The sequence below is a fragment of the Corvus cornix genome, chromosome 1A (genome assembly GCF_000738735.6).
Source record: "Corvus cornix cornix isolate S_Up_H32 chromosome 1A, ASM73873v5, whole genome shotgun sequence".
NCBI lineage: Eukaryota > Metazoa > Chordata > Aves > Passeriformes > Corvidae > Corvus > Corvus cornix.
This window is the reverse complement of record NC_047057.1, coordinates 45,078,376-45,091,620: the sequence shown is the minus strand read 5'-3', so window position 1 is coordinate 45,091,620 and position 13,245 is coordinate 45,078,376. Positions and strand designations below refer to the sequence as shown.

The 13,245-nt window shown below is 37.0% G+C and overlaps 1 protein-coding gene across 2 annotated transcripts in view; it reads left to right on the top strand.

Annotated features, from left to right (window-relative positions):
* Nucleotides 1-13,245, top strand: part of CDK17 (cyclin dependent kinase 17) — a 92,456-nt gene that overhangs the window by 27,126 nt on the left and 52,085 nt on the right. For both annotated transcript variants that reach the window (XM_039571577.1, XM_039571578.1), the window contains exon 2: nucleotides 10,410-10,558. In XM_039571577.1, coding sequence (XP_039427511.1) covers nucleotides 10,441-10,558 — 118 coding nt within the window. In that variant the 5' untranslated portion in view covers nucleotides 10,410-10,440. The remainder of the gene's footprint in view (nucleotides 1-10,409; nucleotides 10,559-13,245) is intronic.

The window sequence follows — 13,245 nt, the reverse complement described above, 5'->3', positions numbered from 1 at the left end:
ATTTTTAAAGAAATAGGCCTTCAGTTACATCAGTCAAAACGTGATCTTTTACTCTGAGGTGACAGATGACATCAATTGGACTTTGTATATTAAGGCCTGAATACAGGGGGAAAAAACCAACAAGGGTGTTTGAAAGGAGGCTAAGGAACAAAGAACCAAATAGATAAAAATAAAATAAATTATTAAGGTAACATCTGCTGCTCTTAAACTTGGCTTATTAGTTTTGAATGTTAGTGCCACTTTAGCATGGATTTTCTCTGTGTCTCTCTATCCCAGCACATAAATTCCAGGAAGAGAAAAGCATTATGGGAACAAAGTTACTGAAAGAATGTAGTGGGAGTGGGAAGAAGGAATTAGAGGAGCTTGGCCATCTCTCTCTTCTAAAGGGATAGTGGTCCAAATTGTCCTTGAGCCTGTTGTGATAAGACAATGGGTGGTGGTTTTAAGCTAAAAGAAAGTAGATTCAGACTAGATAAAAGGAAGAAAATTTTTGTGCTAAGAGTGGTGAAACACTGGAGCAGTTTGCCCAGGAGGTGGTAGATGCTTCATCCCTGGAAAAGCGCAGTCAGGTTGGACAGGGCTCTGAGCAGCCTGGTCTACTTGAACATGTCTCTGTTTATTGCAGGGATGTTGGACTGGATGACCTTTGAGGGTCCCCTCCATCCCAAACCATTCTGTGATTCGAGCTCAACTGGACTGTTTTGAGAGTTGTGTCATCTGGTGACATTATAATAACAGGGTTCTTTTTTTCTCCCCTGAGTTTTCCAGCAAAACTGCTTCAGTACTTCTCCAAGTGAAAAACTTACTTTCAGTACAGATCTTTATTAGACCATAATAGTAAATGATGCTGAAGTAAGATTCTGTAGGGAGTTTGAATCTATGTAGAAGCAGCAATTTAAATTTACCTTTTCATAAAACATTTTCTGTTGGTGAGACAGGTCTTAGAGTTTGGAAGCTTTATCCAGATCATTGACAGTAATAGCAATATCAGCCTTTGCAACGTGATTAACACCCAGAATGGAAAGTAGTTTGCTGTGCAAGGGTTTGGCTCACTGTCCTTGCCAAGATGAGACTGTGTAAGCATTAGGCTCTAACAGCAGAGAAGTGATAGTGTTTATAGTTTGGAAGAAATTATTTTGAAGATAAATATAAAATTTCACTTCTTTCTTCTGCCTGAGAAACAAAAGAGAGCAAATGTGTCTGCCCAGCACAAATATGTATTTGGAAACAGTACTCTGTACATCCTATTTGATTCTTTCACTGTTTTTTTACAGAAATTTTTTAGTAAAATATCCATCTGTCCTTACTTTGCCTTTAAAATGTAGCTTGCAGGAGGATCCTGGAGAAATTCTGCTTTTGTTGATGATATCAGTGTTGCTTGCCTGGCACTAGTCACAGTTATTTTACCTTTTTATAATTCTATTAAAAACAGATTTGGAGACTACATGTCCTTCAGGTTATGTTTCCTAATTATTCGTGTCTGGTTTAATGTTATTGATTGACATTAATACTTGTGACTCTCCAAGGTTTCTACTGGTCTGACATTTACTTGCAGATACATAGTTTAGTTTTCTTTTTTAGTGGTTTCTGTTTGTCTCCTCTACTGAGTCCAGCTGAAGTCTTGTCACTGACTCAGTTCTATATAACCTTCTGTTGTTGTTTCTTGATCTTCCTCTGGTCTCTGTTCAAGGTCCAGAAAACTTGCTTGGATACCGCCAGGTAGAGAATTGTTTATACTAAAAGCAGGTTATGTGAAGTTTGAGTAAGTGTCCTTTGATGTGCTAGACTGTTTGCTCTGGAAGGGGAGTGGCCTCTCAAACTGATTAACCGGAGTCACCCAGATTGCATAGGGGTACTTTTGTTGTTCGGTGTAGTTTCAGAATCTGGGAACTTTTATCTGGACAGCCTCAGTTACCTGGAGGAAGAGCAGTATGTAAGATTGTGTGTAAAAGATGCACAGGGAAGAACAATCTGCTCAGGCAAAGAAAAGGAACATCAAGCGATACCAAAAGGTCTTTAGTCTCCATATCTGTTAGTCTCCACTTAGGGTTCTTGTGCTTGAGCAAACTGTGACAGTTTTGACAGCTTGATGTATGGCAGTTGCCTACGTTTTTTTACAACGGTCTTCATATGTTTAAGTAAAGAGGTACCTTTTTCCTTTCCCCTGGCTTCTTGAATCCTGAAAAATACCTGTTGTGAGGCTGCCACCTGTTGAGACTAAATTTGGGAGCAGGATGTTGGTGCAGGAGTAAGGAGACAGAAGAAGAGTCTGCATGTAGTTTTTGTGGTGGGAATCGTAATGGCCTGAACCCACTGCAGTGGATGAAGGCACTTGTGCTTTACTTTATCTCCTATCCATTTGTTATTTTCCCGTGTCACTTTCCCTTAACAGCCCTTGCTGTTGTCCTTTATTTTGTTCACAGATTGCTTTTATTTTGGATCCCAGGTTTTGTTTAGCTGAGCTAAATAGGCTTTAGGCAAAACTGCAGTTTTTCAGGCTATTTTTCTGGTGCACAACAATTCTATCCTAGTGCTCCCTGTGAGGACAGTCTTACCTTGGATTTGATGTGCACTAATGATCAGTCCTCTGCTTCTGTGGAGGTACTGAATTGGCTTAAGCAGCCTCATGCTTTCCTCTCTGCCTCGTACGGCATACTGCCACCACCTTGTTGCCAGCACAGCTTTGCAAAGCTGCTTGGAAAAACATATGTTAAAACTCTTCTTTCTTTCCCAGGTTGTCAACTAAATAATCATTTGCATTAAGAATAGTGTCATACGTGTCTAGTATCCTTGGCAATGGATACTGCAATGATCCATGTGTGTATATTTGGTTGACCATTAAATGGCAGCATGAACACTTCAGACAGATGTAGCAACATTTGTCTGAATGCTATAACAGAACAAGTTGGTGCCATGCTGGGACAATCTTGACTGCTATGTAAAAATTAATACAGCAGGGAAATACTGCAATTGACTTACTGTTCAGAGATTTTTTGTTACTGAGGAATCTCTGAAGTTGTACCAATGACGGGATTGGAGAAGGGAAGAAAAGAGAATAATTTGTGAGCTTTAAAAAAATACTGAATCAGAGAAGTTTATAAGTTTGAGTAAAAGATGTTCATGAATTTGAACAGATTTTTGAACTGCAGTTCAAAGATTATTTATTGCAAGAATGAATTTATTTACTGCTCCTCTGGAATTACCTTTGAAATATCTCAGTGGAGCTATTAAACTTACTCAGCCTGACGATCAGACACTGTTATAGGCTGTTGCCTCTGTCAGTAGTTGCTTTCTTAGTTGTGTCCAAGGTATTCTACCTTTCTGTTATTTCAGGAATAGTAGTTGTACCATTGACAATATTACTATCATCAGAAATCTCTAGAAAAATAACAGAATACAGAAGAGACTGATAAATCTCATGCATTAAATGTCTCAAAAGTGTCAGTTTTATCATACCATTTTTTTCTTAATGTTTTGTTTTGTATCTCTGTGTAATGCCTTCAGTGCATCAGATCTTCTATGTGACCTGTTATTTGTTGGAAAAATATACATACCTGTCATCAGTACTGTAGAGGATGTTCTGTACCATGATGCTTATTGGTCTCTTAATTCACTAAGTGAAAATTCTTTCTGTGTTGCTAATATTGTTCTTTCTTAAGAAAAAAAAAATTCAAAACCAAACCCTATTGTGAAAGAGCTTGTTTTTCCTGGCTTGGTTTGTTTGGTTTTTTTTTGTCTTCTGCATGTACATAGAAGTGTAAGAGAAATGCATCCAAAGTTGTCTGTTTTCAAACCACTCATGGCCCTTTGATATTATTCTTAGGCACAGAGCTGTACATACAGTAATTATGGAAGGGTTTGATTTTACATTGCCTGATAGGCTTTACTGTCAGGACTTTCTGGGTTGCTTGATGGTGCTTTTTTGTGTTCACACTATACAGAATGTGTATAGAGGTTCAACAAGTAATAAACCAAAAATTTGACATTTGGAGGAAAAATTGGGAGCTAGAAATCTAGTTTTTTACAGTAGTCTTCATTTTGTCTGCAGTCTTAACAATTTTTTTTTCCTGGGATGAGTTCTCCCTTGGTGGGTAATTTCCAGGTAGGCCATCATAAGGTTTCCTCAACACCTTCCCCAGAGCAATTAATTTCTGTTCTAAGAGAAAAAGGCCAAACTGTTTGGGTTTTTTTAATCATGTTTAGAAAATTGTACCCTTGTTCTTTGTTCATCCAAACAGCTGTGTCTTTAGTTTTTATCTCAGTTTATATTGCTCTGGTGTCTTTGTCTCTTGGTGCTTGATTCAAGAACATCGAAATAAGTTGAAAGCTTTTCATTGCCTTGGGTCTCAGGCTGTAAATAAAACTTTTTTGTTAGCACAACTAGAAGCAAATGTGGGGGGCTCTGGTGTGGGAGTTCAGATGCTTAGAGGACAGGTGGTTCTGGGCTGAGAGCTACTGGAGTTTGGGAGAAGGTTCTTTGGTATGAGATTGTTTGATTTGGTGCCTGAATTGTGATTAAAAAAAAAAAAGGCAGCCTTGAAAACTGTGCCTTTTATTGACAAAATTGCTCAGGCTCACCAAAGATTGCAGATGCTTTTCAGTCTTAGAACCAACATTGTCTTCTTGAACCTAGAAGGAATTTTCTGCTCAGTGTTTTTCCAAAGACTTGCTTGTTTGCAAGACCGAGGAAGATTGTCCCAGAAGTGATACTGCAACATTGTAAATCTGTTGCTAAAATAATCTTAGTATTAGGGAGCAGCAAGCTTTGTGTGCACAACTTTTTTTTTAGTTGTTTTTTTTTTTTTTAATTTTTTTTCCTGAAGGCTCTACTAAGGCTTTATGATTATTAATCAAAGCTCAAAAAATTACAGACATTGCTTTTGGTTTCCAGTGCTCATTACACCTTTTGAGATCTGAAGTTCTGTGACTGTCTGGTAGTATTTATGCTACATCCATGTAACCTTTTAGTTTTTGCCTTCCCCTTCAATAGAAAAGAGACTTTCAGTTTATGGGTCTGACAGCCAGTGTAGAGCTTTGCCAGTCAGCTCATTTGTTTTCTTGGCTTAAATGTCAGCCAATCTAACCAGACTCGTACTGTGTTTTTTCACTTGGCAGTTGAGAGAACAGAGCCTTTGATAATTAACGTGCAGTTATTAATCAGTATGACATATCTAATCTGGGGAGATCTATCAAATAGTACATCTCTGTTGATTTTGCTGTTTGATATTGCTTGAATCTACATGGGAGTGAATACGTCTACATTTTAAAGAATGTAAATTTGCCGTGATTACCTAAGTAAAGCTTTTTGAGTCCAGAGAAAGAAGATAAGCGTAAGATATGAAAAAAGGACTGCAAAATTTGACCTTTTGGGCAAATTTGGTGGTTTTCAGTGTTTTAAATTCTGTACCAGTTGCATAGTTAAATATGTCTATAGTAATGTTCAGTATATTTTTTTACTTAAAGAATTAATAAAAAAACCCAACCATGAACCCCTTTTACTAATTTCTGTCCTTCATTATTCTTTAAATGCAAAGGGATTGGGTGTGGGGGGGAGTGAAGATAAGAAAAAGTATTCATCGTCTACATTAAATTAGGACAGGGTAATTTCCATATATTTCCTCTCTTTGGAGTGGTTCTTCCAGTTGATGATCTAGATCAGGAGCTGAATATAGATGCTCTCATTCACTTAGGGAGGAGCCTATTTGCCTATATTAACTAGTAAAACTGTCCTCGGATAAGAAGTTAACCTTTGTGAATACCTCTGTACCTCCAATTTTGAGTACTTGTTTGGCTGTGATTCTATAAGTACATAAAAAAGGGCTTCACTGTGAAAGTTTAGTTCCATATTAAATATTGTTCATAAGGAAAAGGCTGTGAGGGTGCTTTTGCCCTTTTGGCACTGGGGAGGTCAGACTAAGCTGTGCTATTTGACTTCACAGTTTTCTTTCATCAGTAACAAAGGCCTTGTTTGTCAGGTGTCATTATATCTGTACAATGTCAATTCTTTGACCCAATGCAGCATAAAGCTAATAACTGTTTACGTAGCTGTGTTCCTGACAAGAGAGTCTAGTTGACCGGTTTCATGTTGTTTCCAAAGACAAAGTGTGGGAAAATGCAGTAGAAAATTTTTTTCACCGGTGTGAGCAAATGTGAGTTGAGACAAGTAGAAAGAACAGATGCAGTGACTAAAATTCTGTGTTTATAAGTCCATTCTTGTAGAGCAGAATTGTGATTGTAAGGAGGTGCATCTGTACTTTATGTGAATTTTATGAGTGCTCAAACTGGTTGGTTGTGATCTTGGGTAAATTATCCATGTATTTCTCATTAGTGTAATTAACAGTTTGCTCTGTATTTGATGTGCGACATGCTGATGTGGTCAATAGTTGCATTTATTTTTTAAATTCAGGTAGATTGAGAACAGTTTAATATAGTGGAAATCTGGTTTTCTTTTTAGAATAAGGGGACAATATCCTTGACAGGTGTTTCCTATTTCTCTTTGTAATTAATACTGTTTGCAGCAGTCCTGAGTTTTTCAGGCCTCTCTTTCTGACACAGGGAGTTCATATGGAGTGCTGTTACCTGTTTTCTTTGATGTCTTGTGCCTGGGCTTTAGTTTGCTAGCCCATCTTTAAGGGCCATGCTGTATCCATGCTGTTGCTCATGCTGTCAGGTAGGATTTCTGATCCTTTCCTCCCACTTCAGCTGTTGTCTTACAGGTGAGTTTTCCAGAACAAGAACTGCTTTCAGATGTTTGGAAAATCCCTACTGCCTTGTAAAGCAGCCTATAAAAATAGTCAGGTTGCATTTTCAGTGTGTATCTAAGTGGAGAAGTAATTTTAAAGTGCTTAATCTCTATGTAGATGGGCCTCAATGCAATATAACTTAAGGAAATGGAAGCGTCATCACTTAGACTGATCCAAAGCTAATTGAAGTTGAAGGACAGGTTCCCTTTGACTTCAAAGGGCTTTGAATCAGCAAAATCTTAGTGAGCTTTCAGTATTTGTGACCCTCCTGAAATAAACTGACTAAAATTTTAGCAGTTAAATAACTTTATTGGTTTTGAAAATTTTAACTGAATTTGTTTAAATTTACAAGGATTAAGCACACATGGTAATTGTGTATGAAAATCTTAATGTATTCCTTTTTTAACTTCTTAGAAACCAAGAGTCTGGGAAATTGAAGGAAGTGGTAGGGCTTTTGGAGAATTTTAGCCATTGGCAGTTTAAGGCCTCTAAATTTTGGTGAATACATGAGTGCAGAATCTAGCTGAGTTACTGCTTTGGAATCAAAATGCTTTCATGTCTGTCTGCTATATAGCCTGGGTGTTGTGAATATATGTGTGTGCTTAAAGAGAAGTGCTGTCCTTCAGGCATCGTGGGAAGGATTGTTGTGATTCAGAGAAAGTGAGCCAGAACACACCTGTTTAAATCTAAGCTTACCTGGATCATTTTAAAAAATGGAGTTTGTTTTCAGAACTGTATTATAAAAATCACTTTTAAAAGATGCTGGGTTCAAGAAAGGGTTTAAGACTAGTGAAGTGAACTGAGTTAATGACAGTGAATATTGGAAAATAGAAAAGGTAAATTTTAGCATTGTTTTCAAGGATTAACTTACATGGGTTTTAAGAACAAAAAGACCAGTTTTTCAGGGTTAGACTGCAGATTGTTTTTAAGAAGCAGCAGTTCCTTTAATACAGTGTTGCTTCCTTTATTTCATATCGGTATAAGGATTGAACAAATATGTCTCTGCCAGCTTTTGTAGGTTGTATCAGATAATGTCATATCAGATTGCTTGTCCTCATTCTGTCTGCAGAAGACTAGAATTTGCATTAGTTGCATTCAAGTGTATGCATCTATCTACTGTGACATCTGAAATACTTGATTTGGGTATGACTTACTCAGAGTAGAGAAATTTAAAGAATAAAATAGTCAAGCCTGTGGGCTCTGTTCTAAAACTAAATATAGAAATAACTGTATTCTTCTCAAAGTTGTTAAGAATTTGGGGAAGCATTGCTTCTACATGTATATTACTAATCAAGTAACTCTGTTTTGGATTTAAACTAGATTTACTGTTAAAGGGAGAGAAGAAGTATGCATCTGCTATTAACTGGTGAAAATGAGTATCAGACAATTTGGACTTTCCTGTGAAAGTGCTGTCATTCTCAAGAACCAGTGTTAGTTTTGGATTGTATAGATCATATTTTCAAAGCTCTGATCACCTATGTCTTGTCTTAAACTTCCAAGATTGAGCAGGTTCTGCAACTTCGGCCATGAGAATAAAGAGGTCAAAAAGAAGACATGTCTAAGTGCTAGATACTAGTCAATTCTTCTTCCTTTTATTTTTTCCTCCTTTACAAATCTGAACTAGCAAGAATACTGGCACTTTAAGGGAGGGAAATTTGGTTTCGTATCGGTGAGCATCTTTTCCTTTAAAAAGCTGATATACATTTCAATAGAAGAAAACATTCCCTCACATGTGGATTCCCACTCCTCATCCTTTTTACTGTTAAATTATTTGAAAGTCAAGCCATGAATTTATTCCGAATGTTAGCAAAAATGGTACTTCATTACTCCATGAAACCCTCCCATAACAGGAGAAATGTTACAATTATAGTTAACAAAATACTTCAGGGTTTTTTTATTAGCTTGAAATTTAGAATGTGTCCTTCCAAATTTTTTACAAAACTGGCCTTTTTAGAGAAACATGGGCCATTTTTTTCAGAAAAGTTTAAATGCAGAAATAAAACAGTTTCAAGTAAGATCTTTAAAGCCTGGTCCTGAACTGAAAAGTAAATGTTCCCTTTGGAATGTCCTCTGAATGCAGTTTCTTAACAATAAGAATATCCTGCTTTTGAGTGAGAGAGAGCAGAATTATTCATACTATGGTGTGGCTTTATTGCACATACAGCAATGCATTAAAGGGGCAGTTTAAAAACTGCTGGCTTAACTGTATCTACAGCAGTATATTTTATTTCCTGTGTATCTGTACCCAGTGCCTGACTAATTCTGCTTTATAATAGCTGTGACTGTTTAAGATGTTAGTTAGCCTGTCTTGTAATCCACCTCTTTCTCCTTGGATGCAGCTGTTGCTTTGCAAGTGATTTTACTGTTCATCTCAGACTTTGGAGCTCATGTCCCAAAGGTCTTCTTTTATCCAACCCTAATGTGTTAGTTGCTGTCCTAAACAACCTGGTCTTGTGAAAGTTTAGCCTCTGTATGCATTCTCCACCAGCAGCCACTTTCAGATTTGTTCTACCAATTTGTTCTCCTTTTTATTATGGAGCAGCTAAACAAAGAGTAAGTTCCACAGTTGAAATGTGTATACTTAAAGGGATGCTGTCAATATAAATGTAATCATATTTACAAATTGTTATTAAATGTGAATCTTTGGCATATTACTTCTTGCATTGCTCTGTTTAAAGGAGAACATTGAGGAAAATTTGATTTTGTGTGTGAATTACAAAGTCTGGAAGGCAAAGAAGCTCATGGGGGAAAAATTATATGAGCATTTCAGACTTAAAAGCATGCTGTGCTTGTGTTGAGCACTGCACATGTTATTCTTGGAGGCTATGAGCAGATGAACAAGTTATTGTGAAATAACATCTAGGGTGAGCTGTTCATATGGAGTAAGGAAAGACAGAATTGTGCCTCTTGTTATGCAAGGGCACACACGTATGGCACACCACAAAGTTCACTTACCAGCTTAGACTTGTGGCAACGTGTTTATTGACCTGGACCTTTGTTAGTATGGTTTGTTTGCTTACAACTTTCCAGGGAGAAAGTGCCTTCTGCTTTGTTCCCAGTTCTGTCCTAGGGCTTGACTCTTAAGAGGAACATCCATTCTGGTCACTGTTACCAGACCCTTGCTGTCTTACTTCCTTAGGTGGGATGGTGTTTAAGAAGTGCTTTTGTGTTTTCAGAAGCACTTTCAGCATTGTCCCCTTCTTCCATTTCTGAAAAGGGTAAAATATAGAGGAGTTTGGTAAGTTTTCATCATAAAAAATTGGGCTGAAAAAGAGAAAAGGTTACAGTCTCCTGTTTCGTGCGATTAGTGACTGTGGAGGAGGCCAGAGAGCACACACAGAGCAAGTTTTCAGATGACCATTCCCTTTATTATTGGATTGTAAAACTGACAATCAAGTTAACTGTTTTCTAAAAAAAGAAAAACCCAAAGGTTCTTTTTTTTCCAAACAGAAATAAAAATTTCAAAAGTGTATGGGCATCAACCTCTGAAAACATTCTTCTTCAGTCCAGTAGACTAACCTTGCTTTAAGGATATTGTTTTAAGTATAACTTGCATATTGCCCAATTTTTCTGTAAGTCTTCCTGCATTTTTATGTCAGTCAATTAAACTTCATTTTCTGATTAACTGATTTTTTCTCACTTTTTGTTGTTTATTTTTGTTTTCAGGCTTCCTTAAGCCAGACTTAATATCGATAGCATGAAAAAATTTAAGAGAAGACTTTCCTTAACCTTGCGAGGAAGCCAGACCATTGATGAATCGCTGTCTGAGCTAGCAGAACAAATGACAATTGAAGAAAACAGCAGCAAAGATAACGGTAAGTATATCTTTCACTTTGTGGAAAGTGTTAAGAATTTTGTCAGGCCCTACTCAAGTGAGCATTGCTGGGGTTCATTTCAGTTTTCACGGTTGCAGGGACTTTCTCACTAACCTTTTTTTAATTTATATTACATTCCACTGCCCTAGTTCTTTCAACAGGTTGATATGTTATTACATATTGGTTTGGTTTGCTTTGGTATTGAACTGTAGAGCTATTGGTCAAAAGCTACCTAAATTTATCTTTTTATATTGTGTCCAGCAAGGCTTATAGATGCTCTTGCAGTAAACAAACTCATTGTATGAATTTAGTAGGTCTCACATCAGCTTCATATGGCTTCAAATTCAGTCTGTTCTCAAAATCATTATTTAGTAATATGATTGACTAATTGCTTAAGCATTATGTATAAAACTGTTTACCTTACACTGGCGATGCGGTGCAGTAGTCTAAATTCTGTCATCTCTTTATGTCGCTCAGTAGTACTTCTCTTCACCAATATGAAGGTGACTAGAAGCATTCAGGATAACCAGCTTGTCTCTGATTCTTACATAAGTCTTTGGCTGATCCCATAAATGTGCTGGCTGCTGTAAAGTCCACGTTAATGATGATGCCGTTTTTGGATGCAATCTGCAGTAACAGTGACTGGAAGAGGTTTTGTTGCTTATTCTGTTTCCTGGGCTGCAGCATTTAAGTCATATTTCATCTTCAATGCTGATTAGTGTTATTTTTTGCTCTGCTCATATCTAAGATTTTTCTCATTTATCAAGTGATCTGAATTTTATTTTTCTCCCACTTAACAACAGTAAAGGATTCTGAATTTTCCCACTGAAAACTGACAGGGCCGGGAAATTTGAGTGGAGGTAGAGGCAATGGAATTTGCCATGCAGATTTTTAAAACCCCATTCAAGATATGTTGCGTACCGAGGTTTTGGAAGCAGAATTTACCTTTGGCAAAACAAAGCTAATAGTGTTTTTCATTTTTACCTTTAGTCCCTGGTATATTCATTGCTGTTGTCCTGTTTTTACTATGGGCCATCCCAGTATTTTGGGACACAAGGTTTATTACAACTTTTTATATGTTGATACAACAGGTCTACTCAGGAGCAACAACTGCAGTATTTTTGCACTGATACCTATTAAGTCCTTTCTGAGACACTGAGTTGTCCCACATGATTTCACTTGTATTCGCCTTTTACTGATGCATATTTTTTCAGACCTGTATATACTTCTGCAAGATTGATTTCATTATGTAAATAAGTGCTAAGAATGTTACTTTCACACTGAGAAATGAGCATGAAAAAATTGTTACCAGCATTGAGGAGGGTAGTGAACTGGGTTGCTGAATTGATTCATTGTAAACTGAATCCAGGAAGAATAAAAAGATTTTACCTTAAACTGGACCATACCTTGGGTGCCAGCTCAAGGGACGGAGAACACAATAACTTGTTTACATAAGCATGAGCTTATGCCATCTTAAACCATCTATAAATCCATTTACAGCTTGTAATATTTATCTGAGAATTATCCCAAGCAGTAATACTTGGATGTCTGCATGCTTGTCGCCAGACTGTGACAAGCTTAACTTCTCCTAGATATTTGAGGTGTTAAAATAAATAAAACATACAATTAAAGAAAATGCTCCTAATTGCAAATTACTTATCTAGCTTTTAGTGCTGTTTTTATTTTGCTTTCCATGGTAATTCATTGGCCAAAAGGAATCTTACGTGCTAAAATTGTGAAAACAATGTATGCTATGCTTATACATGCAAAAGGTTGTTGATGCCTTAGTACAGTCTTCTTGGATACGCTGGAGATGTTGTCGGTCCTCTTGAAAGAAGACAAAGAATATAAACTGTACTTTTGCTGTGCCTAATCTTTAATTCATCATTTTATGCCATTAAAAAAAGTTTTACTGACACTTGCTACCTTTTTCAGATTCTTCCAGAATGCAGTTATAAGTACTTGTCCTGTCTTTGATCTTGCAGAGGTGAACAGCATACTACATTGTGGATTTTTGTTTTCCTTTGTTTTTCCTTTCCAACCCTACTTTTCTTAGAAAGTAGGGTTGGAAAATGCTTGCTGCTCTAGCTAGTCTTGCTTTTCTAAAGGACACACTAGCTTTCCCACAGATGAAGATATTTTGGAAAGAGTATTTTTCAGACAGACCGCAGGGACTGGGCTTTGGGCAACAACAATTGTTGGAAAAAACAGCCAAGAAATTATTTTTCTCTTTTGGTGAAAGACCAGTTTGGTAAAGAACATTGCCCGGAAAAAATCCTTCAGTGGGCATTTAAAGAATTTTGCTTACAAAGGAGTGCTTAAATGAGAAAGGTTTGCCTTGGCATCTTACGAAATCCCAGTGCTAAAAAGCCTCTACTAATTGTAAATATCCAGCTGAGACGCATGAGAGGATGTAGTCTCTTGAAAAATATTATATAAAGTGATAGCTGCATCAAGATCTTGAAAGTACATCCTTTACTGTGATGGTGCTGATCTCAGGAGGCAGGAGTAACCGTCTCCTTAGTTCTGCTTTTAAGAATAAACAGCTCCTTTACCCTGTGGAGCAGAGACACACAAATGTGCCCAGTATAACAGGTTTTGAATCTGTTCCTAAAGAAACTTAAAAAGCACTGTCTAGTAAATGAAAGGCATGCCACTATAGTAATCTACAGAGAATCAAAGTCAGG